The 24,161-nt window shown below is 39.2% G+C and overlaps 1 protein-coding gene across 2 annotated transcripts in view; it reads left to right on the top strand.

Annotated features, from left to right (window-relative positions):
* kif26aa (kinesin family member 26Aa) overlaps window positions 1–24,161 on the top strand; it is an 84,936-nt gene that overhangs the window by 16,767 nt on the left and 44,008 nt on the right. For both annotated transcript variants that reach the window (XM_065256942.1, XM_065256943.2), the window contains exons 3-4: window positions 9,996–10,472; window positions 21,222–21,385. In XM_065256942.1, coding sequence (XP_065113014.1) covers window positions 9,996–10,472; window positions 21,222–21,385 — 641 coding nt within the window. The remainder of the gene's footprint in view (window positions 1–9,995; window positions 10,473–21,221; window positions 21,386–24,161) is intronic.

Genomic DNA, 24,161 nt, shown 5'->3' with positions numbered 1-24,161 from the left:
AAAAGCCGAAAACCTGCGGTGTGGTACCTAAAATAGCAACTTTTGACTGCCTGGTTGACATGGAATCATATCCCCTACTGCTTTGGGATACTCTCAGGTTTCCCATCTTGTTTTTGGCATGACGCAAAGCAGATATGGATTTTGGGAGCAACCTGATGGTCCCTGTGTGGCAGACCTATATAGTGTCTGTTGTGATAAAATTCTGATGAAGCTAGATTTAGATTTTTACGAAGTAGCTTGTGTCTTTAGAAAATAGTTATTTAAATTCAGGGCAAGACCGTGTTGAAAACTGAAAACAGAAAATGCAAGTACAGTAGGTGCACTCAGTGACAGAAGTGCTTCGACCATAGCCTTGCGATGACCTTGGAAAAGTATTCATCAAAGAAGAATGAGTTACAATAAACTGACTGACAGTATACTAATTGAAAAGCATTTCACTATCTTTGTGGCTACATACATAATATCATTCTACAGCATGTGACAAATGAAAGGGCAGGTGTAAATTCTGAGAGTACGCTGGGCTAGAATGAAAATGTAAAATCCTCTCATGTTGTTACAAAAAGATATTTTGAGGAATGTTTGTAACTAAATCGATAAGAAGCACAATTGACTCTTAAAGTAGGAAAAATTAAAGGATTAGTCCATTTTCACCGCCATGTCTTCCAAAATGTTGATGTCTTTCTTTGTTCAGTCGTGAAGAAATTATGTTTTTTGAGGAAAACATTCCAGGATTTTTCTCATTTTAATGGACTTTAATGGACCCCAACACTTAACACTTAACTCAACACTTAACAGTTTTTCAAAGGACTCTAAATGATCCCAAACGAGGCATAAGGGTCTTATTTAGCGAAACATTTTTGTCATTTGTCATTTTTGACAAGAAAAATAAATATATGCACTTTTAAACCACAACTTCTCGTCTATCTCCGGTCCTGGGATGCGCCAGTGCGACCTCACCCAATACATCATCACGTCAAGAGGTCACGGATGACGAATGCGAAACTACGCCCCAGTGTTTACAAGTGTGGAGAAAGAGGACCGTTTATTGTTTAAAATGGTCTGCAAATGTGCGTTTCATATACAACCCCAAATCAGAAAAAGTTGGGACACTGTTGAAATTGTGATTAAAAAAGGAATGGAATAATTTACAAATCTCATAAACTTATATTTTATTCACAATAGAATATAGATAACATATCAAATGTAGAAAGTGAGAAATTTTGAAATGTCATGCCAAATATTGGCTTATTTTGGATTTTATGAGAGCTACACGTTCCAAAAAAAGTTGGGACAGGTAGCAATACGAGGCCAGAAAAGTTAAATGTTCATATAAGGAACAGCTGGAGGAGGACCAATGTTTAGGAATATGAATGTTGTCCTATTCTTGTCTAATACAGACTTCTAGTTGCTCAACTGTCTTAGGTCTTCTTTGTCGCATCTTCCTCTTTATGATGCACTAAATGTTTTCAATGGGTGAAAGATCTGGACTGCAGGCTGGCCATTTCAGTGCTCAGATCCTTCTTCTACGCAGCCATGATGATGTAATTTATGCAGTATGTGGTCTGGCTTTATCATGTTGGAAAATGCAAGGTCTTCCCTAAAAGAGACGACGTCTGAATGGGAGCATATGTTGCTCTAAAACTTGGATAAACCTTTCAGCATTGATGGTGCCTTTCCAGATGTGTAAGCTGCCCATGCCACACGCACTCATGCAACCCCAAACCATCAGAGATGCAGGCTTCTAGACTGAGCACTAATAACAACTTGGGTTGTCATTGTCCTCTTTAGTCCGGATGAAATGGCGTACCAGTTTTCCAAAAAGAACTTCGTCTGACCACAGAACAGTTTTTCACTTTGCCACAGTCTATTTTAAATGAGCCTTGCCCAGGGAAAACGCCTGCGCTTCTGGATCATGTATAGATGGCTTCTTGTTTGACCTATAGAGTTTTAGCTGGCAACAGGGAATGACACGGTGGATTGTGTTCACCGACAATGTTTCCTGGAAGTATTCCTGAGCCCATGTTGTGATTTCCATTACAGTAGCATTCCTGTATGTGATGCAGTGCCGTCTAAGAGCCCGAAGATCACGGGCATCAAGTATGGTTTTCCAGCCTTGACCCTTACGCACAGAGATTGTTCCAGATGCTCTTATGATATTTTGCACTGTAGATGATGATAATTTCAAACTTTTTGCAATTTTTCTCTGAGAAACTCAGAAAACTATTTTTCGCCGCAGCATTGGGGAATTTGGTGATTCTCTGCCCATCTTGACTTCTGACAGACACTGCCACTCTTACATGCTTTTTTATACCCAATCGTGTTGCCAATTGACCTAATAAGTTGCAAATTGGTCCTTCAACTGTTTCTTATATGTACATTTAAATTTTCTGGCCTCTTATTGCTACCTGTCCCAACTTTTTTTGGAATGTGTAGCTCTCATGAAATCCAAAATTAGTCAATATTTGGCATGACATTTCAAAATTTCTTACTTTCAACATTTGATATGTTATTAATATTCTACTGTGAATAAAATATAAGTTTATGAGATTTGTAAATTATTCCATTCCTTTTTTACTCACAATTTCTACAGTGTCCCAACTTTTTCTGATTTGGGGTTGTATGCAACACGTGACCTTTCTATGTCACTAAGCAATTACGTGAGGTCGCACCAGCGCGTCACAGGACCGGAGATAGACGACAAGTTGTGGTTTAAAAGTGCATATTTTTTTTTATTATCAAAAATGACAATCGTTTTGCTTGTTAAGACCCGATAAACCATAGCATACAAAACTTACCTGGAAGGTTGAATAGGATAAATTTACCGAACAAGCCAACTAGCGTGAAGTTCGCATACTCGTCATTCCACATTACTGAATCCATTGAATTACATAAATACAGAAGCAGCATATGGCGGACTCTCGCGACTGTAGACCGTAATGTTGTCTCTTGCCTCATATATGTCAAAATTAATTCATACTGATTTACAAGGCGCACCTGACTATAAGACGCAGCACCAGCCAAGATATGAAAAAAAACGCGGCTTATAGACCGAAAAATATATGCAACCCAGGCAACGATGTCGGTAAGTAGACACGCCCCTTACTGCTGATTGGTTACAAGTGTGTTTTGCTATTCGATCCAACTCCCTTTTCCAAAGTGTTTCTCAAAAATCGTGCACCCCATCTTAAAAATATGCATTTTTTTTTTTTAGCAAAAGTGCACTTAGATTACTGATACAGTTGATAGTTTACCCATATTTTTATTGTCTCAACATGTACAGTTATTTGCTGGTTAAACTGCTTCTGCTTGCGTATTATTATAATATTTTTATGTAAGAAACAGCCATAGGAATAAAATAATATTGATGTTCATATTGTAAAAATATTTAAGCACCATGTGAAAAATTCATTCATTGAATTTATTTACCATGACTCATTCGGCTGAATTATTGTATTAATCATCTGGCTAATTGGCTTGGCTGATATGCATCAATGGGACACTAATGATTCTTATGAGAGTGCTACATTTTTCAATATGAAATGATATTATTGCACTATAATCATTACTGATACACACCGTGTATTGTTACTTAAACCTTCTAAATCTTTTCATGCGACCAATGAGGAAATAACATTCATGTACACTGGTTCTGTGTATCCTGTTTTTTGTCTATTAAAGAAAACAAAGATGGCACAAAGATGTAGAAATGGCTCTTATTTTTGTTGTAGACACAAACGCAGGTCTACATGGGACTTTGAAAGAAGTGTATTATGCAAAAACATACACAAGCAGCAACACATTACTCTGAAAGCATCAGTGATGTATGTGTATGTCATCTTCTTGGTTACATAACTGTTTTATTACATTGACAGGAACTCAGCTTTGGTATGGATGACTTGAAATGCAAGAGAACGCAGGGATAAACAAGCCTTATAAGTCACAGTGTTGGGACAGTAACTGTTTTTTCCCCATATTACCTTTGCGGAGCTAAATTACTCTTTTGGTATTCAGTCTAAATGTTGCATACCAGCACATACTGTAGAAAATATCTGGGGGATGTACGATAACTGTTAATATAATTTTGTCCAATACAAATGTGCTTTGATTTTTTTCCTATGAAGCTTTATACATAAGCATACTCTGTTTTCAACACTGAAGTATGTTTGAAAAGCTTTTCTAATATTTTCCGGAAAACGTTTGTAACAATATTACAATATTTTTTGACATAAAATCTACCCACCAGGGAGACTATAAATACATCCAAGTTGCCCAAGTAGTCTTCTGTGAGTCATAACCTGTTTGTTTATGAAACTCTATAAAAAAGAGTGTTCTTCGTGTGAATTACACAAACGTGGATGTTAAAATTGTTTTGGGAGTCACTTCACAAATCATAAAAGAGAATGTTTCTATACGGTCACTTGAATGTGTAATATAGACCCACTCGCATGTAATCAAATGTTGTCATCATCTCTGCGCTTACGCATGATAATGGGAGCTTATTGGGTGAGATGTTATCATAATGGAGCATAATTGCTCTATTAAGTGCCATCATCGCAAGTCCTCTGTGCATCTCATAGTCGATTATGGATGTGCCGTTAACGCCATTATCCTTGGAATCATTGGTGCCACAGGACCAATCAGAGACTGATGACTGACAGGGAAAAAGGCATTTTTTAAAAGACAAAGAGATGGTACTCTAAAGACATGAATAAAGTGACATTAATGGAAATCAGCATTTGATATCTAGGAGGACTTCTGCAACTTTAAAAATGAATTAAAAGTGATTTAAAGAAAGATCAACAATATAGAACAGTTTAAAAACAGTGGTTTTAAGTCTATGACATACTTATAATTTATATACACTCTAAAAACAAACGGTGCTAAATAGCACTAAAAGTGGTTCACTGGCTCCTAATCATAACCATTTTAAGTGCCATATAGCACAATTTATTTATTATTTTTCGTGATACTGTCATGAATTCCCGCGTTTTTTATGATCATATCATGAATTTCTGTTATGTGTCATTGTCACATACATGTATTGGTTACTCAACTGCTTTTTCCTATTTTCAAACCATTGTCGCTTTGGTATAGGGTTAGATTTGGTGTTTGCGTTAGGATGTCACTTTAAGTATTGGTTTATACTATTTTTTTTCTGATTTATTTTTTTATATTTTCTGATTTTTAAACCTTTGTTGCCTGGCATTAGGGTTAGAGTTGGGATTTTATGCAAATCTAACCCTTAACCGAAGCGACAAGAAATAGTACAAAACAGTTGAGTAATACGTGACAATGACTCATAAACAGAAATTCATGATACGATCACGAAAAAACGAAATTGCGGAAATTCTATACATTGTGTATTGCATATATAAAATATATCTAGTACTGTACCGTAGATGTCTGAATAAAGGAAATGTACTAGTGCAGAGAACTATATTGCAGTACATGTTTCCATGTGATCAAAGTTATTCAGACATACACAAGCTTACATACGTTTTTTTGAGACCTATGTACGTGTCAAAGTGTCCAGCGTATAATTACAGTTACAGGAGTTACAGAATGTATATAGCACATTTGCAGTGAAGTGTGTATAGATGAGAAGACTGCTGAATGAGCAAAGAGTAAATTCAGTTGAATCTGAGGTAGAGACGACAGGAGGCAGTTTGACATGCAGAAAGTAAATTAGGCAGATTCACTTTAAAACTCAACACAACTGATTGGTTTTCTAGTTTATGTGGCTACATTCTGTGTTTCCGACGTAAATAAGTAGAATTGCATTATAACTTCATATTATTATTGAGTCCAGTGGTTTGTGGGAATGAAAATATAAGATTTATATTTGGTAATATTTATCTTTTTTGTAATGTAATGTAATGTAATGTAATGTTATACCTCATTGTGTATTGGTTTGTTTAGAAATTGAATAATATTTTGCATCACATTTTATTTATGCCCTCACCCTTTTATTTTTGTGCATGTAGTATATTGAAAATGTGTTGTTTAACATCAAGGCTAAATGTAATATTTACAATTAAGGCAAAATTCAACCTGTTTCTAATAGCAGAGCATACGGACTACCCACTGACCTCCCAACATAAAAAGCGCTCCGTCTGTTGCTGCTCTTATGCGGATAAATCTCAATTGTTAGTGTGAAGTGATTTACAGCACTGGTTTGCCAGTAAGTAGAAACTTTTCTCCAAGATCAGTCAGTTGTGCTTTGACTCCAGACCAGAAGCTGTGACTAGACGGATGATGATAAGTTGAACTAGTGACTAGTTAAGTTTTATCAACCGGTTTTACCTTCACTGAAATGGACTACTAAAGATATTGGAGGTAATATGATTTTTTATCATTTATAATGTTATAACATTCATATGCATCCATAGATGTTGTTTATTTTTTAATATACGCAAATCCATAAAATGTTGTCAGTTTAAGTTTAACAAGACAATTTAGATGTTTAAACATGTTCTTCACCAAACATTGTGAAAGTGTGATATAAATCAAATCATTTTCACATCTTATTATCTTAAATGTAATTATTGTTTACATTTGGCAGGTTGAATGTAAATGTTGACAGGTGCCCTAAACGTACTGTATATTGCAATGTTCAAATGCATAACAATTGTGTTACGAATGTAACCATGGTTAACTTTCATAAGGGTTGTGTACTACAGGATGTGCAGGTTATAGAAGATATGTGTTTATCTTTTTGTGTCAGCGTTCTGAACTTTAAAACGATGAAACTTCATTAGGTTTCTGTGCACTGCTTTTGTATCATTACAGTAGGTCCTGATCTCTGTCTCTCTGTTTTTTCCTCAACACCATTTCGCCCAATCTTCATGACAGTTCCTACTTATTCCTTGTCTGTCTTCCTCACATTTCCTGCTCCTGAGCTCCTTCTGTCCTCTCTTTCCTCCATCGTATGTCTGTTATCTAACAGAACAGAAAATTGCAATTCACCAGTAATTTTCCCCTCTGTGGAGCATGGACCTCCGAAGGAACGCCAAGGTTTTCTCTTCATATCTTCCATTACATCGTGACCAGCAGAGTCTCTGTAGTCCCATCTTGTATTTGGCGCAGTCACACGTATTTTTGTTGTCAGCTACTATCCATTTTATTCTGTGGTCCTTTTTGCGTTATGTGGTCATCATTTTGTGTTTCAGATCACCAATATCAAAGTTCCTCCATCACTTCTATCTATTGCAGGTGCATAGTATATCAATATGTTCATTCATACATCTCCCCATTGTGCCATATTGGAGATCAAAAGAAAGTCACAGGTGGTTGATGGGTACAAGTCTGTCGGGAGGTTATAGCTTTGAAATGCTACCATTCTGTCCTAAAGAATATCCTAAAGTGTGCCTGGTCACTCTCGCCCCTTTGTCTTGTCCATAAGAATGCCGTGGCCCATCTGAGCACATGTGGGGCGGGGCTCAGAGGGCACCGGCTCATAGAAAGGCATTGACTCGTGAATAAAACACTTCTAACCTTTACATGTTTGTCTAGGAGGGCACCCGAATCCAACAGACACAATAAAGGATGCAGACAACAGCCTGGCTTTAAATCTCTATACAAGTAAAGGCTTTCCCCAGCAGCGAGCACTTAACAAGTAGCGCTTGTGTCTGTTGTGTGGGTGGATGGGCTAACACGCTCTGTGTTTGTGCTCGCATTCTGGACGTCTGGTCATTTTGTATTCTCCAGCTGTCATTTTGCATTTTTACGAGTCAAAGTGCTTGAACGTACACGCGTAACGGATTGTAAAGACACATGCTGACAGAGCTTCTTTAAAGCCGCCCAAATGAAAATTCAGTATTTTGAACTCACTCTCTTGTTTTCAAACAAAAACGAGTGATGCGGTGAAAGTAAATTTGTGATGGAGGCTGGCATTCCCTAATATTTAAAATTTTGGTTTGAAACTCATTTTCGTTTCAGTTGTTTCAGCCCATGTATGAAATATGGACAAACCCAAGTGTTGGGTTTAAATTCACCTGGGTTGTTTTCATTCAAAAGGCTGGGTGAAATATAGACATTTTCTAGGTTAATTTAACTCAACGGTTAGGTTTGTCTATATTTTATCCAACCATGGGTTAAAAGAACCCTTCTTTTAAATCTTGACCTTTATTAAGATTCCTCTAGAATTTCAAACATCCTGCAATTGTTCAATTATTCACTTTTTTAACAAATTTGCAGAGTAAGATTTGTAAGAATCATTGTCCAAACTCTCAGTCATACAGTACTTGTAATTCAAAAATTTTACACCTAGCATCACTTGGGTAATTTTCTTATATGCTATATGCCCACAGGCAGCTCTAACAGGTTGAGGGGGACACATGCATGTGGACTAGGGCAGATTGCAGGCATCTGGCATGCCTGTGTTGTACAGATTCCCCCACAGTGAGCAGACCCTCATAGTAGTCCTTCGCCCCAGACAAAAGCACTCAATCATGGTTTAGAGTTGTGCTGAGGTCAGGACTTTTGTCCCTTGACCTCCATTTCACTCCTGCTAACATGCACTGGTGCTGGCAATGGCAATATGAAAAACACAGCATGGTATGGCTGAGAAAGCAGGGAAAGTGAAGTTTATTACAATCCTTAAATCAAGCTATGCACCGTCTTACAATGCATGAAGGGGGAATGCATTGATTTTATCGTTTTTAAAAAGAGCAGTTGGTAGGAATGACCCAAGTTCACCAGAAGTTTGCTACAAAGGAATTTATAGACTTTCAATTTTAATATATTTTCATTTATATATTGACCTGAGGAAACAAATGACTCTATTGGTAGGAAATCAGCGCAATTACTTACAGCTAGGGCTGCATAACGATTAATCGCAACTAATCGTAGGCAGAATAACACACACACATTTGCAGAATATACAGTACACACATCTGCATGTGTATATACTTAAGAAATATTAACATGTGTACAATGCAAAAAATGTTTTTCAATTAAATTCTTAGTATTTTTGTCTTGTTTTCCATAAAAATATCTAAATATTCTGAAACCAAGATTATTTTTCTTGATGAGCAAAACGACCCAAGAAAACAAGTCTAGTTTTTAGACCAAGAATATCAAATTTAAGTGATTTTGATAAGCAAAAAAAATCTTAAACATTTTTCTTAAAGACTAAATTCAAGAAAAATCACAAAAACGCAAAATCACTTACATTTGATATTTTTGGCCTAAAAACAAGACTTATTTTCTAGGGTTATTTTGCTCATTTAGAAAAATCATCTTAATTTAAGAATTGTTAGATATTTTTACTAAAAACAAGACAAAAATACTAAGATTTTTTCTTGAAAATATTTTTTGCAGTGTATATGCATTTTTTATATTTATTTATAATTTATATTATATACAGTATAAATATAGATCCTTTTTTTCTTAAAATCATACATGTATGTATGTGTGTGTATTTATATATACTGTACATAATTATTATACACAGTACTCACACATACAGTATATGAGGTAAACAAAAACGTTTATTTTGCAAACGATTAGTTGCGATTAATCATTATGCAGCCCTGCTTACAGCCAACTGGTCTTAGGTCAGTATCAGTATCCTCATAAAAAGGTATTTACCACTGAGGTACTAATATGAACTCTTTAGGTGCAAAAGTGTACTTGTTGAAAGGGTACAACCCCAGTGACAGCTGGGGATCTTATTCCGACCATTTTATTACAGTGTAAATGTATGAAGTCAGTTTCTCTTACACAGAGTAAACCTAAGATCATCACAATTGCTATGAGCATGTTTGAGTAACGATTGACACATTTAAAATGATTCACTGCCATCATACTGCTTCATATGACTCACGTTGTGACTGCTTTATATGACTGATCTAAAAAGTCCTGATTTTGCTATTTTATTAGATGATATTTAAGTAATGAGGTTTAAATCAGATTAAACCGCAGCAAGTTTTTATCACTTTAATTGTCTGTTTTGTAATACCTTGTCATTAACATATCACAAACCTTTCTTTTAGGACCCAAGCTTTGCGGCCTTCATCCACGACAAGCTCCAGACTCTAGAATGGCCTCTCAGAGGATTTGGTGCCCAGATCATCTGTGAAGTGTGCGGAACGTCTCTTCACCACCTCAGACGCCTGGCACTCCACTCAGCCCTAGGACTGGCATTGAACGACATGCCTGACCTGCAGCCCGGTCCACTGTCTGGCCTACTGCCACCACGTGTGGCATCTCACAGTGCCATTTCATCCCATGCTTCCTGGGACTGGCCCACACAGGGTTCTCTAACTGCAAGCAGTCAACCCCTCACTGAGCACTTATGTCCGCTAAATACGGAGAAGCAACAGAAAACAGGCTGGAACCAAGATGGAGCATCTCGAGTAGGTGGCAAACGCACCTGCTTGGCCACTGTCACTCCACTTCCGGTCCATCCACAACATTATCTGGAGGGAGTATGGCGTGTGACAAGAGCTTCAGACCATATTCGCTCATTGGTAAGAGTATTCATTAAATATCTATGAGGACGATTTATTTCTGATTTACTGTTTTCTATATAAAATGTAAAGAGCATTCTTTGAAAATATAACTTTGATAGCTCTAATATTGACTGAGTAAGGCCATGACAAAGATTTAAATTATGTGAAATCAATTATTGAAATATAACTCCAATTCTCCTAATCTCAGAATTAGATCGAGACCTTAACCTGGATTTCCCGTACAGGGTCAAATGTTTTGTTGTTGGCATATACAGTATAAGTGTCAGGAATCGGGGAACACAAAACACGAACCCAGATGCGGACGTAACAAAAAGGGAATTTATTATAAAACAGGGGAAAAACCAGGAAAACAAAACCCACGAGGGGGCAAAACAAGACAAGGGAAGACAACACTAAACTAACACTAAACTTAACAAAAACTAACAATGACTTTCAACACATTAAACAGATCAATACTTAAATAAATACAAAACTTACTGGAACCGACAGGGCAAGAAACAAGCATGGGACAAGGCATGAAACAAGACGAACGTGCACCGGACAACAAACACAAGGACTCTTAAATAGGGAGAAAGTAAATTACATACACCTGGAAAATAATCACGAGTAAGGGATCGGGGAAAAAGTGACGAGACCCGGGAAATGCGTGGTCGAAATAAACCAATACTACAACCACACACTTCCCACATAGAACATATGTACTGTCAGAACCCTGCCATGCTAAACTAGACTAAAATACCAACAGGATCCGGCAGGATTCTGACAGTACGCCCCCCTCCAAAAGGCGGCTACTAGACGCCTTCGAAGGGGGAACACTAAACACGGGACAAGACGGACTGCATACATGACATGAACCATGAAAACATAACAAATAACATTAGGGGCAAACAAGACATAACAATGACTGGATTGGGATGGGACAATAAAAATAATAAACAAGGGAGGGGGGGGTGGGGGAACACAAAAGTTCATAGGGGGTGGTCCAGGGTGGGAGGGTGGGGAAAGAGTCTGGGTGGACTTCGGGAGAGTCCAGGGATGACCATGGCCAAAAGTGGCAAAGTCTGGCTGGGGTGGCGCTGACTGCGCCCACGGCTGGGGTTGCGCTGGCTGCGCCCACGGCTGGGGTTGCGCTGGCTGCGCCCACGGCTGGGGTTGCGCTGGCTGCGCCCACGGCTGGGGTTGCGCTGGCTGCGCCCACGGCTGGGGTTGCGCTGGCTGCGCCCACGGCTGGGGTTGCGCTGGCTGCGCCCACGGCTGGGGTTGCGCTGGCTGCGCCCACGGCTGGGGTTGCGCTGGCTGCGCCCACGGCTGGGGTTGCGCTGGCTGCGCACACGGCTGGGGTTGCGCGGGCGGCGCACACGGCTGGGGTTGCGTTGGCTGCGCACAAGGCTGGGGTTGCGCTGGCTGCGCACAAGGCTGGGGTTGCGCTGGCGTCTGCGTCGAAGCCTCTGGGCGTTCTGGACGCTCTAGCGGCTGCGTCGACGGCTCTGGGCGCTCTGGCTGTTGCGTCGACGGCTCTGGGCGCTCTGGACGCTCAGGCGGCTGCGTCGACGGCTCTGGGCGCTCTGGACGCTCTGGCGGCTGCGTCGACGGCTCTGGGCGCTCTGGACGCTCAGGCGGCTGCGTCGACGGCTCTGGGCGCTCTGGACGCTCTGGCGGCTGCTTCGACGGCTCTGGACGCTCTGGACGCTCTGGCGGCTGCGTCGACGGCTCTGGACGCTCTGGACGCTCTGGCGGCTGCGTCGACGGCTCTGGGCGCTCTGGACGCTCTGGCGGCTGCGTCGACGGCTCTGGGCTCTCTGGACGCTCTGGCGGCTGCGTCGACGGCTCTGGGCGCTCTGCACGCTCTGGCGGCTGCGTCGACGGCTCTGGGCGCTCTAGACGCTCTGGTGGCTGGGTAAGATCCCCCTTCCTCCTGTTCTTCCTTCGAGGTCGCGGAGCAGATAGAGGATGTGGTGATGCTCTTAAGTCGGAGGAGGACCCCCCAGACGAAGACTCCCAGGAGATCCTCCTCTCACGCTTCCCTCGAAGGGACGGAGGCGGGGAGCGGCTCTCTGGAGCCCGAGGAGAGAGTTCAGGGTCGCCGAACCCCCACATCCCGACGGTCCTTCCCTCCCGGATGGGCGGGAGTCGATGGGGTTCGGCGGTTCGGGTCGGGTTCCACCTGACGTTGGCTACGGGTCCGCATACGAGCGGGTCATAAGACTCGTAACCCGACTCGTATGCGGGGCGGCAACCCTTTCCCCGTCTCGCCAGGCGAGTACCGGTGTACATGTCCGCTGGGTTCTTTTCTGGCACGTTCGTTCTGTCAGGAATCGGGGAACACAAAACACGAACCCAGATGCGGACGTAACAAAAAGGGAATTTATTATAAAACAGGGGAAAAACCAGGAAAAAAAACCCACGAGGGGGCAAAACAAGACAAGGGAAGACAACACTAAACTAACACTAAACTAACACTAAACTTAACAAAAACTAACAATGACTTTCAACACATTAAACAGATCAATACTTAAATAAATACAAAACTTACTGGAACCGACAGGGCAAGAAACAAGCATGGGACAAGGCATGAAACAAGACGAACGTGCACCGGACAACAAACACAAGGACTCTTAAATAGGGAGAAAGTAAATTACATACACCTGGAAAATAATCACGAGTAAGGGATCGGGGAAAAAGTGACGAGACCCGGGAAATGCGTGGTCGAAATAAACCAATACTACAACCACACACTTCCCACATAGAACATATGTACTGTCAGAACCCTGCCATGCTAAACTAGACTAAAATACCAACAGGATCCGGCAGGATTCTGACAATAAGGAAGGGATAATGTATAGGCAGCCAGTTATTATTTCTGTTGGAAAGAAATAAGCTTATTTTGCTATGACAACGGCTGCAAATGTCGCGACTGGCCAATCAGAATCAAGCATTCCAACGAGCTGTGTAAATGTTTATACAGTAGCAGTTCTCAGATCACTTTAAAATAATTTATTGTAATTGCATATGATACGTGTGCATTGATAACTTGGTCTGAGAGATATATTTAAAAGTCTATGTATTATGCATATGAGATAATTAGATCAGAAAAATTGGAGAAAATGCTAAACATTGTCTCCATTTCCTTCTAATTTGACTTTATTGGTGTCCATAAGAATTAGTTAGAAATAAAATGATTTCATCTGCACAGCAAAATCACCAGTGTTAAATGAGTAATGCCAACAGTAACAACTAGCAAAAAAAGTAAAACTTTTTCTGAAAGTTTTCTCTGCTGGTCCTGGTTAACTTTGTCCTTATGTAATTTCCTTGTCATTCCTCATTCATAAAGACGTCCCTCATCACAGGGTTTATGTGCCTATATTTATACCATCATGGACCAGTTCAGGGCTGGGGATCAAAAATTAAGTGCTTGTCAAGACGTGACTCTGACTCCAGATGAGAAAGACGCCAGTCAGATGTTAGTGTTCTAGTGTAATGTGACAGAAAAGTTTCATTTTAAGTCAGTAATATTTCAAAGATGTGTCTCTGACTTTGTGCAAGTTGGACTGTTGGACATCTTAATTGATTTTGTTTGGTGTTAAAACCTCAAGTGCAACATTTTTCATACTGTTTATATGTGGGTTGTTACATTAACTTGCATGCTTACTTCTATAACTTGTTAAAAATTTTAATAAATGCATAAAATTCGAGGGAACACACATCACCAATACAACCGTCTTTAGCATTATTCTAATGAATACAAACACGGTTGGTATTTTTGAGTGACTTGAACATTAGCCAGACATCATTATCAGGTAGATTAGATGCTGCATGTCTCGTATTTGCCTTCTTGTGTCTGCTTGACCTTCCACGCAGGAGATTGAGCATTAAGTCATCTTGATATGGAATTCAATTTGATGGGCATTTGGATGGCTCGCTGTGACCTCATTGTCACAGATGAGCCATTTGTCACGGACGATGCTTGCAGAGATGATTAAGATTAAGAAACTCAAGGGGTGACTTGCATACACACTGCTTGTTTAGTACACTTTGTGAAGGACGGAGAATCGTCCGAGCGTTATTTTGAAAAGGATGCATGGGTGTTTCCATGGAAATGCTTTATTTGGACCTAGAGATGACCGTGACCTTGTCTGGAGGCACAGAGTTGGACCAGTTCATTACAAAATGTTTAATTAGTTATGACTAGTTAAGCAAGGAAATATGTTTGATAACTGTGATCATATGGTAATATTTAGACAGATGTACATTATAGCCTACATACTACATATAGCGATTTTCCACGTGAATGTCTCGAATGACTAGAATTTCACGTGCGGCTTTCATGAAGCGAGTAAACTCAAAATGTTAAAGTGCCAACTACGTGCGAATAGCGCATTTTTGCCGCCTCTACCGCGTCTGGTGTGAACCCATGATTAAGTTAGAAGTATAGTTCTGTTTTTACACATACCCAAGGGTCCACGTACAGTGAGCATGATCCAAATTTCGTCATCAGAATAGTATACGCGCACAGTATGTCCACCGCCTGATTTTTGTTAGCATGCATACTTTGTACAATACGTGTAGGTCATGCATGCACGTGTATGTCTCCCAGAAGATGCATTGCATTTTGTCTGTAGTTTATTCGTCTGTGTACACGAAAAAAAAACTACTTTGCAAGGCTGTGTGTTGGACCGTTCAGGTACTTTTGCGTACACGTAAAAACAAACTATACTCTGGGCTTTACATGCAGTCTTCCTGCCATTATGTTTGTTGAAAGAACTGTTTGTATGTGTTGGAGGTATCAACTCCCGCTCATCTCACAGGGTATGAAAAGGAAATAGACCTTGAAAGTCACAGCACATCCAAACTATACGGAAACACAAGGCTGTTGGTACCCTGGAGATCATTTCCACCCTGGAAGACAAAGGCGTTGCGCTGTGAATTTTAATGGAGCCATCTTTGGCAATGTGTTTTGTTCTCATTTATTGTTGTGGATATGTGTTTGCACGTTTTGTCTTGTATGTTGAATACAGCGAATTTGTCAGATAATTCACAAAACAAAGCCATCAAATTCAGCCACTGTGATGCAGTCATAGCGAAGCTGTGCCAGGAAGCAGGTATTGCATTTAAAGTTATATCTTTCATTCATATCATCCTACTTAATATCAGCTTGGAGGTAGCCGGAGGCATCCAGACCTTGTGTTTCTGTAGTGAAGGACAGGCCTGGTCAGATTGTCCCCGGCCTAAGTGCCACCCGCAGGCCACTAATGGGCCTCCTCTGGCAGCCTGGCTCTTTAAAAGCCCAGTACGAGCTTTATTTGAATGTGTGGAGAGAGCCAAAAGTGCAAATTGTCAACAGATGGGACCACACTCTTACCTGGGGAGAAAAATGGCACCTGACGTCCATCTGGGATCGCTGTCTGCTAGACTGCGCACACACAGGCAGCACATGCTGGCCTCGCTTTTACTTGGCAGTGGTTGGGTCCTGTGAAGGACATTAACGGGTCTCCTCAGATGCTTTCGAACACAGCCGCACAGAAACAGTAGTATGAATTTAACCATTTACTTTACAGTCCTGTCCTACTGACTCCCACAATCCTTATCACTTTTACCAGGCAGATGTTTTTTTACTTTATAAAATTGGATCAGTCCTTTTCAAAAGGCTGTGATTTTTTTTATTTTGTTAAGTTATGAAAAGTGCATAAACAAATTTATGATCCAGTCTATGAAAACCCACCTGAAGTAATTTTTTTGTGTTTTAACTCATTCCTCGCCAGTCATTTTTTGAAAAGTTGCCCGCCAGCATTTTTTGTAATTTTCACAAAAGTTTAACAAAATGCCTTCCAGGAAAAATTATATAAACATACAAATATATCAAATAAAAAACAGACCCTCTGCTTTCAAACAAAAAACAAAACGGGGGGAAAAAAGTTTCATCCTATCTATTTTTTTGTTCTCCGCTTATAAACTCTTAAATATGGGCGTTTTTCTTTAAAAATACAAATGTTTTAGCAAAAAGCTGAAACAATTGCATTTTTGTGAAGGAATTTTGTTAGAGATCAGATTCAGAATGATTATCAAAACATACACAGAGTTTAAAATTAGTAAATAACGTTTTGGCTTCAGTTTTTTCATAAATTGGGTTATTTTTTATGCAAGTGTTTTCTCGACTATATACTTGTCAATGGCGGGGAAAGAGTTAATGTTTTCACTCTAAAAAATGCTGGGTTATTTTAGTCCAGCGTTGGGACAAAAATGGACGAGTGTTGTAATTTAACCCTTTAGGTTGTTGCAACACAAAATGCTGAGTTGTTTTAACATTGTTGGGTCAAATATAAACATTTTCTGGGTTAATATAACCCAACAGCTAGGCTCATCCTCTTTTGATTCAATGAAAACCACCCAGCATTTTTTAGATTGTATAAAACATAACTTTGATATCTTTAATATTGACTGAGTAAGGTCATGTCAAAGATTGACATCAAAAACAATGTTTTTATGTAAACTAAATGTAAACATATTAAATAAATGTAAATCTAAACAATTATAAAAACTTACAAATGTTAATTTCATGCAACAACAAATACAATATGGTAATATACGACTTGGGAGAGTGTTTATTAATTCTTTTGGAGATGCCAGCAGATTGCTGTCGTCTGAAAACATTTAATGTATCCTGATAATTAATAGGGTTTTAAAGGGGCCGATCTCTGCTGTCACCACTTGTGCTTGTGAATGCTCTATAAATGTCAAAGTTAAAGTCCAATGTGACCTCTTAGCTGTCAGTGAGCTCCATCTGCTGCTGGGTTTTATTGGAACACAGCTGTGCCCATCTAACACACTCCTGTGAGTTTGTGGCGTTGTTTGTGCATGTGGGAGACAGGGAGCATTGGTGCACGTATACTCTGATAAAATCAAAAGCTCTGGATTGTAATGTTGAAGGTCGTTATTCAATTTACCTTAATTTGACAGATTGAAATGGATTTTCATGGCCGTTGTACAGCAATCAGCAATTTGTTTGATGGATGAACACTTTCCAGCATTCACACTGTTTTATTAGTAAAATAGTAATCTGTTTGGTACCTCTATTGTTTATCCTAAACAGCAATGAGATTAGATTGAAAGAAAAAATAATTTGTAGTTCTTTTATCCTGAGAGAAATCTTCTTCCCAGTGTGTACATAGAGAGAATTCAATATTAAATCGAGCTATGCTATTCAAATCGGTTTTATATCTCTATACTTTTCCTGTGTGTCATCAAAATATTTGATAAATTTATGATTAATTACATTTCTCTAATAAGAAACATCTGAGATACCCATCTCCCGAGCTTTAAAAATCAGTCTCTTAGCAACTTTTCTAGTTACACATCCTTTGTCCAGACTAGCAGTGCTTTTAATAGTGAAGCCTGTTCATTCTGAACTCAAAATGTCCATCTTTCCTCTTTATTCTTGGCTCTAATTGTGGACGCTGGCATAAGGGTGTAATTTCCACTGGAGTGAAACAGGAAGTAGATTAGCACACATAGCCATGGTGGGTGTTCTCTGTGGAGCAGAAGACCCAGCTCACGTGTGAGTGAGATTCTTCTTTGCTCATTATTTCTACATCAGACTGTCAGGAGATCACAGCTACAGAATTGGTTTTAGCTACTCATGTCTTTCCATTTCCTCTGTTTTTGCTTCTGTCCATGTGTGCCTAAGTATATCTGTACTGTATATGAGCATGAGTCCATGTGTCTATGTGTGTGTTCTGCCTCATGTTTCTTATATATTTTGGCTATAAAATTGTAATATAATAGAAACGTATATCAAGGTAGAATCCATTTGATTGTCAGATGCAAAAAAGGTGCTTAAAGCCACCTCCGTCTAAAATGAGATAATGATATTGAACGAATGCTCTTGGCACGTAGTATATGTTCAAATCCGCCTAATTCTGGCCTCAGGCCATTCAGAAATGCAGGTTTGTTGGCATAATCCGTTAAACGGCACACGTTTTTCAGCAAAGTCCTCTAAGTGCACAGAAGAAAAATTTGATGACTGACAGCATGCGTACGTCAAGCTTAAAGGAGGATATATATATTTATATCTTTGAGCTTTTTAACTTTATTCAGAAAGGACAGTGAAGACTCATTTTCCAGCTCCCCTAGAGTTAAACATTTGTTTCTTACCTTTTTTGAATCCATTCAGCTGATCTCCAGGTCTGGTGCTAGCACTTTTAGCATAGCTTAGCAAAATCCATTGAATCTGTTTAGACCATTAACATCCCGCTTAAAAATAACCCAAGAATTTCGATATTTTTCCTATTTAAAACTGGACTCTTCTGTAGTTACATTGTGTACTAAGACCAACGGAAAATTAAAAGTTGTGATTTTCTATGCAGATATGGCTAGGAACTATACTCTCATTCTGGTGTAATAGTCAGTGACTTTGCTGATGTAACAGGGCTGCAGCAGGCGTAGTGATATTACGCACTGACCGAAAATAGTCCCTTTGGTTACTTTCAATAGCAGGGGACTATTTTCGGGCATATTGACTAATAACCTTTTCATTGCCATTTAAATGAAATTACTGAACTTAAACATAAGAGCGTGATAAAAATTCTTATATACAAGAAAACATATTTGGTTTCGATAGTGTGTGTGCGCTCTTAGAGGGTTCGGCATCCGAGTTCTTCATATACAAACTGAGGATGCAAAGTTTATGAAGTCATTTTGTTGGAAGGGGCAGTGGCTTTCCTGGCTCTTTGGGGCCCTAAATGTATTGTAAGATGAGACATAGAGAAAAAGAAGGAAAAACAAAATCCATCTTGTGTGTAAGATATTTTTACAGTTCTTGAAGCTTGGAGGCTGAAACCTGACCTACTATGTATTTAATTTAAAAAAAAAACTAAGTTGCACAAGACCTCGACAGGCAGTGATCACTATGTATTTACATTGTATGGAAGAAAGCAACTTTGACATTTTGATAATAACTGTGTTTCAAGTCATAAGAGTTTCGAGTGACATGAAAGTGGGCTGAAGATGACAAAATTTTCACTTAAATGCAAATTATCTGTGAAAGGTGCGGCTTAATTAGAGTGGCCTAATTTAGACTTGTGAATTCCTAAACGTTGTGGCAGAAATCACCCAGACAACTACAGTAATTGTGTAACTTATTTATTTATTTTTGGAGTATCATTAAAAAATCAGTTTGTTGGTTCTCGTATGTGACCCTGCCTATAAAAACCAAATAATTTTATTAACAACTAAATTGAGATGGACATAAAACATCTCAAAAAATCTTTGGATGTGATTCGATCTACAGTCCTTAGGTTACTTGGAGAGATGGTTGAAAATCTGCGGAAACACGGTTGAAAAGTCAAATCAAGTGCTTCCTAGAATGCAACAAAGAACTGTTTGCAAATATATACAGGCCCTTTTATATTTCCCACCCTACCATTCAGTTTCAGTAGGAAACACATTAAGGGCTCTATCTTACACCCGGCGCAATGCAGCGCAATGCGTGACGCAAGTGTCTTTCGCTAGTTTCCACCCTCATTTTCACGTTTAGCGCCGCGTTGTTTAAATAGCAAATGCATTTGCGCCCCCTTTTGCGCCCATGGGCGTTCTGGTCTGAAAACGAGGTGTGTTCAGGCACATTGTTGGCGCGTTGCTATTTTGAGGCAACTAAAGGCGCAATGTGTTTTATGTTATTTAAAGAGCGCATTAGTAAAATGCGCCTATACACGGGAGGACAACGCGGGTTTGCTTATCACAAGGTACATGAATGCGCAGCAGCACAAAAATGCTTTTAAATATGAAAGATTAAAGGATTGAATGTAAAAGATTATTATTGAGTCTCTTGGACATAAATGAGGACTAATTATGAGACGTTAGAAGACAAAAAGAGCTGCTTCACCTGCAGCCTGGTAAGTAAATAAATGCTTTGCTTTGAACAAATGCGTATGTTTTTAAATGGTTTTTTTTATGCTATACCTCACGGATTTATTGTATATGATTACTCTGTACCTGTGGATATGCTGCGATGAGAATCATTTTTAAGTAATGCTTAAAAAAACTCTTTGCTAAAAAACCTGCTGTCCAAAGTGCTGAAACGTGAGGAGAGCCGTTTGTAAATTCTTTATCTCCTGTTTGTTACAAATAAAGTATTTTTAGAGTACAAACCTTATCTTACATACTTGTAAATTATTTTTTGGTGATATTGGATAGCCATACATTTAAAGCAATTAAAAGCCTGCTGTTTTACTTCCATGACTAAAAGAAAACTGGTTTTAAAGGTTTTAATAAAAAAATAACAATTTCAATACAAGTGGAAAAACAACATAATTATTTAACATTAATCTTAAACTGGGGATCTTCTTCCTCCGCTTAGTTTTTCAGTTTACAAAGTCCGTCATCTAAATAGGGATTAGACATAGCGCCAGAGCAACTGGCTTTTAAAGGGGATGAGAGCTGTGACTCTCATTGGTTTACTGCACGTTACGCCCAAAATACTCCCATTACAATAGGACCTACCCTTTTCGACCATGCGCTCGGCGCAAAAACCATTTTTTCCGTCGTTAAATTAGCAAAAGTGGATTCGGACACGCCCATTTAGACGTTGCGCTTTGCGCTTAAGACAATGCGCTTAGATCATTAAAATAGGGCCCTATCACTGCTCATGTATCCCAAACACCTCATTCCCTTTCCCAGAAATCTCCTTAGATCAAGCGATCAATTTCCATTCTAATCTTTCAGTTGTTTTAATAGTCTTTTATTTCCAAACAGGGTCATTCTGTAGAAAAGGACAGTTTGGGAGCTGACTCCTCCAGGCCCAGTCCGGCCAGTGCCCTATCCACAGTTTCTTCATCTGGACGTAAACCTCCCCACCACGACAAACCAGCGATCCCTGTTGCACCCCAAACCAGCTCAGCAGCCTCATTCCTTCTCAGGTAAGCCTTAAAGGGATAGTTCACCCAAAAATGAAAATTCTGTCATCATTTACTCACACTCATGTTGTTACAATACCGCATAAATTTCTTTGTTCTGGTAAACACAAAGGAAGATATTTTGAGAAATGTTTGTAACCAAACCGTTTGTGGACCCCATTCACTTCCATAGTATTATTTTTTCCTACTATGGAAGTGAATGGGGTCCACGAATGGTTCAGTTCAAACATTTCTCAAAATATCTTCCTTTGTGTTCATCAGAACAAAGAAATTTATGCGGGTTTGTAACAACATAAGAGTGAGTAAATGATAAAAGAATTTTCATTTTTGGGTGAACTATCCCTTTAATCTTTATTGGGGGCATGCCCAGGACGACGCACAGCCATCAATCCATTCGATCGTGCTTTGCGACTCCTGCTCCAATACTGTATTTCTCTAGCTCCTGCTTAGCTCCAGAACCTAAATCCTCAGTTGCCTCTGGCAATCGCCACAGTGCTTTCTCAGTGCCCGTAGAGACTGCAGCGATGTTGAAGGCAGTTCAGCCTAATGTGTTGAAATGTCATCGATCAATGCTTGGGCTTAGCAGTCTGAGAGAGTGCAAAATCCAAATGGCATAGGTCTGTGCTCAGCTGAACTGAGCTTGTGTCCCGAGGGATAATGGTTAATCTTAATGTACCAGACAAATTGTTTATGAAAATTGTTCCTGAGAAGTGATGATTTAGTGTAACATTTAGATTACAATGACACGCTGTTAGTTTTCGAGGAAAAATGGGTGTCAGCAAAGGCCAGTTTATTTAGTTTTGTTTCATAATTCTCTCATAATTCCTCTGATGTTCAATGTTTTTACAAGAATTTATGGTTACTTTATTCAGCACAAAATAAGAAACACAAAAGTCTTTTTTAAAAGTATCAGCAGTCAGCAGTCCTCTGCACCGGCAACATAAAAGCCAAAGCATTATAGAAAAAAGGACTGAATTTTATCTCTTTATTTTGTATCATTATTTGGGTTACCATAAAAAGACAAAAAACAAGTGACAGCCGATCACATAATAAACACAGGCAGGAATTTGTGTGCATGACCGCATGTCTGAGAATAGAAAGAGATGCTTAGAGGTGCGAGACACTAATTGCTGTGTGACATTGCATACAATTAGCCTATTGACAAGATTGCTTCTCATGTCTGTAGCTCCCCTGCTTCTGTACCACCCTCTGTAAATGATTGACAGACATCACCCCGGGGGTATTTTCCTTGGCCATTACGTTCTCCAGAAAAGAAGTAATGAAGGCAGTGGGTCAGTCATGCAATTGATTTTAGACACCGGTCTCCGCATGAACTGTGCTTTTCAGCGCATCATTAAGTATTATCACTAATCCTTTTCCATTTGAGTTCACTTGGATGTAGTAAATTAGTATGCACATTAGGTTGCGTTGTCTGCATTTGTCTTTTTGATGCCCAGCACACACTGTGGTTGATAAATATGGTGGGGCCAGGGTGAAAAGATTTTTTTTTAATCACTGTACATTCACTCATTCAAAGATCCTCAAAACATAAGCATGTGCCATTATTTAAATGAGCAATGACTGAATAAAAGACAATTTGAATATTGCTTAGACTGCCTTTGGCAACATATGCATATTCATCACAAAATGTTTCCAAACTCCTTTCAATTATAAGAGTCAGATGAGCTCAGATGCCGGGCAAAGTGTTTATCCTCTCTGGCCTTGACAGCCACCTGGTAAACACATACACAGATCCTTCAGAAACAAGTTGCCATGGTTGCACAGTTGTGAAAGAAAAAGAGGCAGAAATAATAATTATACAGAAAATAAAAACATGGAAGGTAAACCATGGTATATAATTTAGTCTCAGTTGTTTCCCCAAATAAAACATTTGCATACAGTAGTTTAAGTTTTTATAAATTTCATATTTCATAAGCAGGAGCCCCACTGACTTCCATAGTAGAAAAAAATCACAATGAAAGTCAAGGGTGCTTAAACTGTTTGGTTACAAATATGCTCAAAATATTTTCCTTTGTGTTCAGCAAAAAATGTACAGGTCTTGAACAACTTTAGCGTGAGTAAATGATGGCAGAGGTTTCATTTTTGGGACAAAATGAGTGTCAAAGGGACACTCCACTTTTTTTAAATATGCTCATTTTCTAGCTCCCATAGAGTTAAACATTTGATTTTTACTGTTTTGGAATCCATCCAGCTGATCTCCAGGTCTGACGCTACCACTTTTAGCATAGCTTAGCATAATCCATTGAATCTGATTAGACCATTAGCATCGCGCTAAAAAATAACCGGAGAGTTTCGATATTTTTCCTATTTTAAACTTGACTCTTCTGTAGTTCGTGTACTAAGACCAATGGAAAATTAAAAGTTGTGATTTTCTAGGGCTCGTTCCGGCGTTATAATCAAGGACTTAGCTGCCGTACCATGGCTTCAGGAGGCGCAATGATATTACTCAGTGCCCAAAAATAGTCCCCTGCTATTTAAGTTACCAAGGGGACTACTTTCAGGCACTGCGTAATATCGAACCCATTCTCACCAAAAAGCGTACAAATGACACGCAGTGTGATTATCGTGCAATAGATACGCCAAATTCCGATTTTGCGTGCATATGATACGCCAGTCCTTCCCATTCACTTATATGGCGAATCGTTTCGTGACATTTTATTTATTGTTTTCTCATTTGTTTCTGTTTTTTTACCATTTTCGCTTGGGTTTAGGGTTAGAACAACTTTTTGCTATATAAAAATGACATCCTAACCCAAAC

Source organism: Paramisgurnus dabryanus, chromosome 12 (genome assembly GCF_030506205.2).
Source record: "Paramisgurnus dabryanus chromosome 12, PD_genome_1.1, whole genome shotgun sequence".
NCBI classification, from domain to species: Eukaryota; Metazoa; Chordata; class Actinopteri; order Cypriniformes; family Cobitidae; genus Paramisgurnus; species Paramisgurnus dabryanus.
This window is presented reverse-complemented; position numbering and strand designations above follow the sequence as displayed.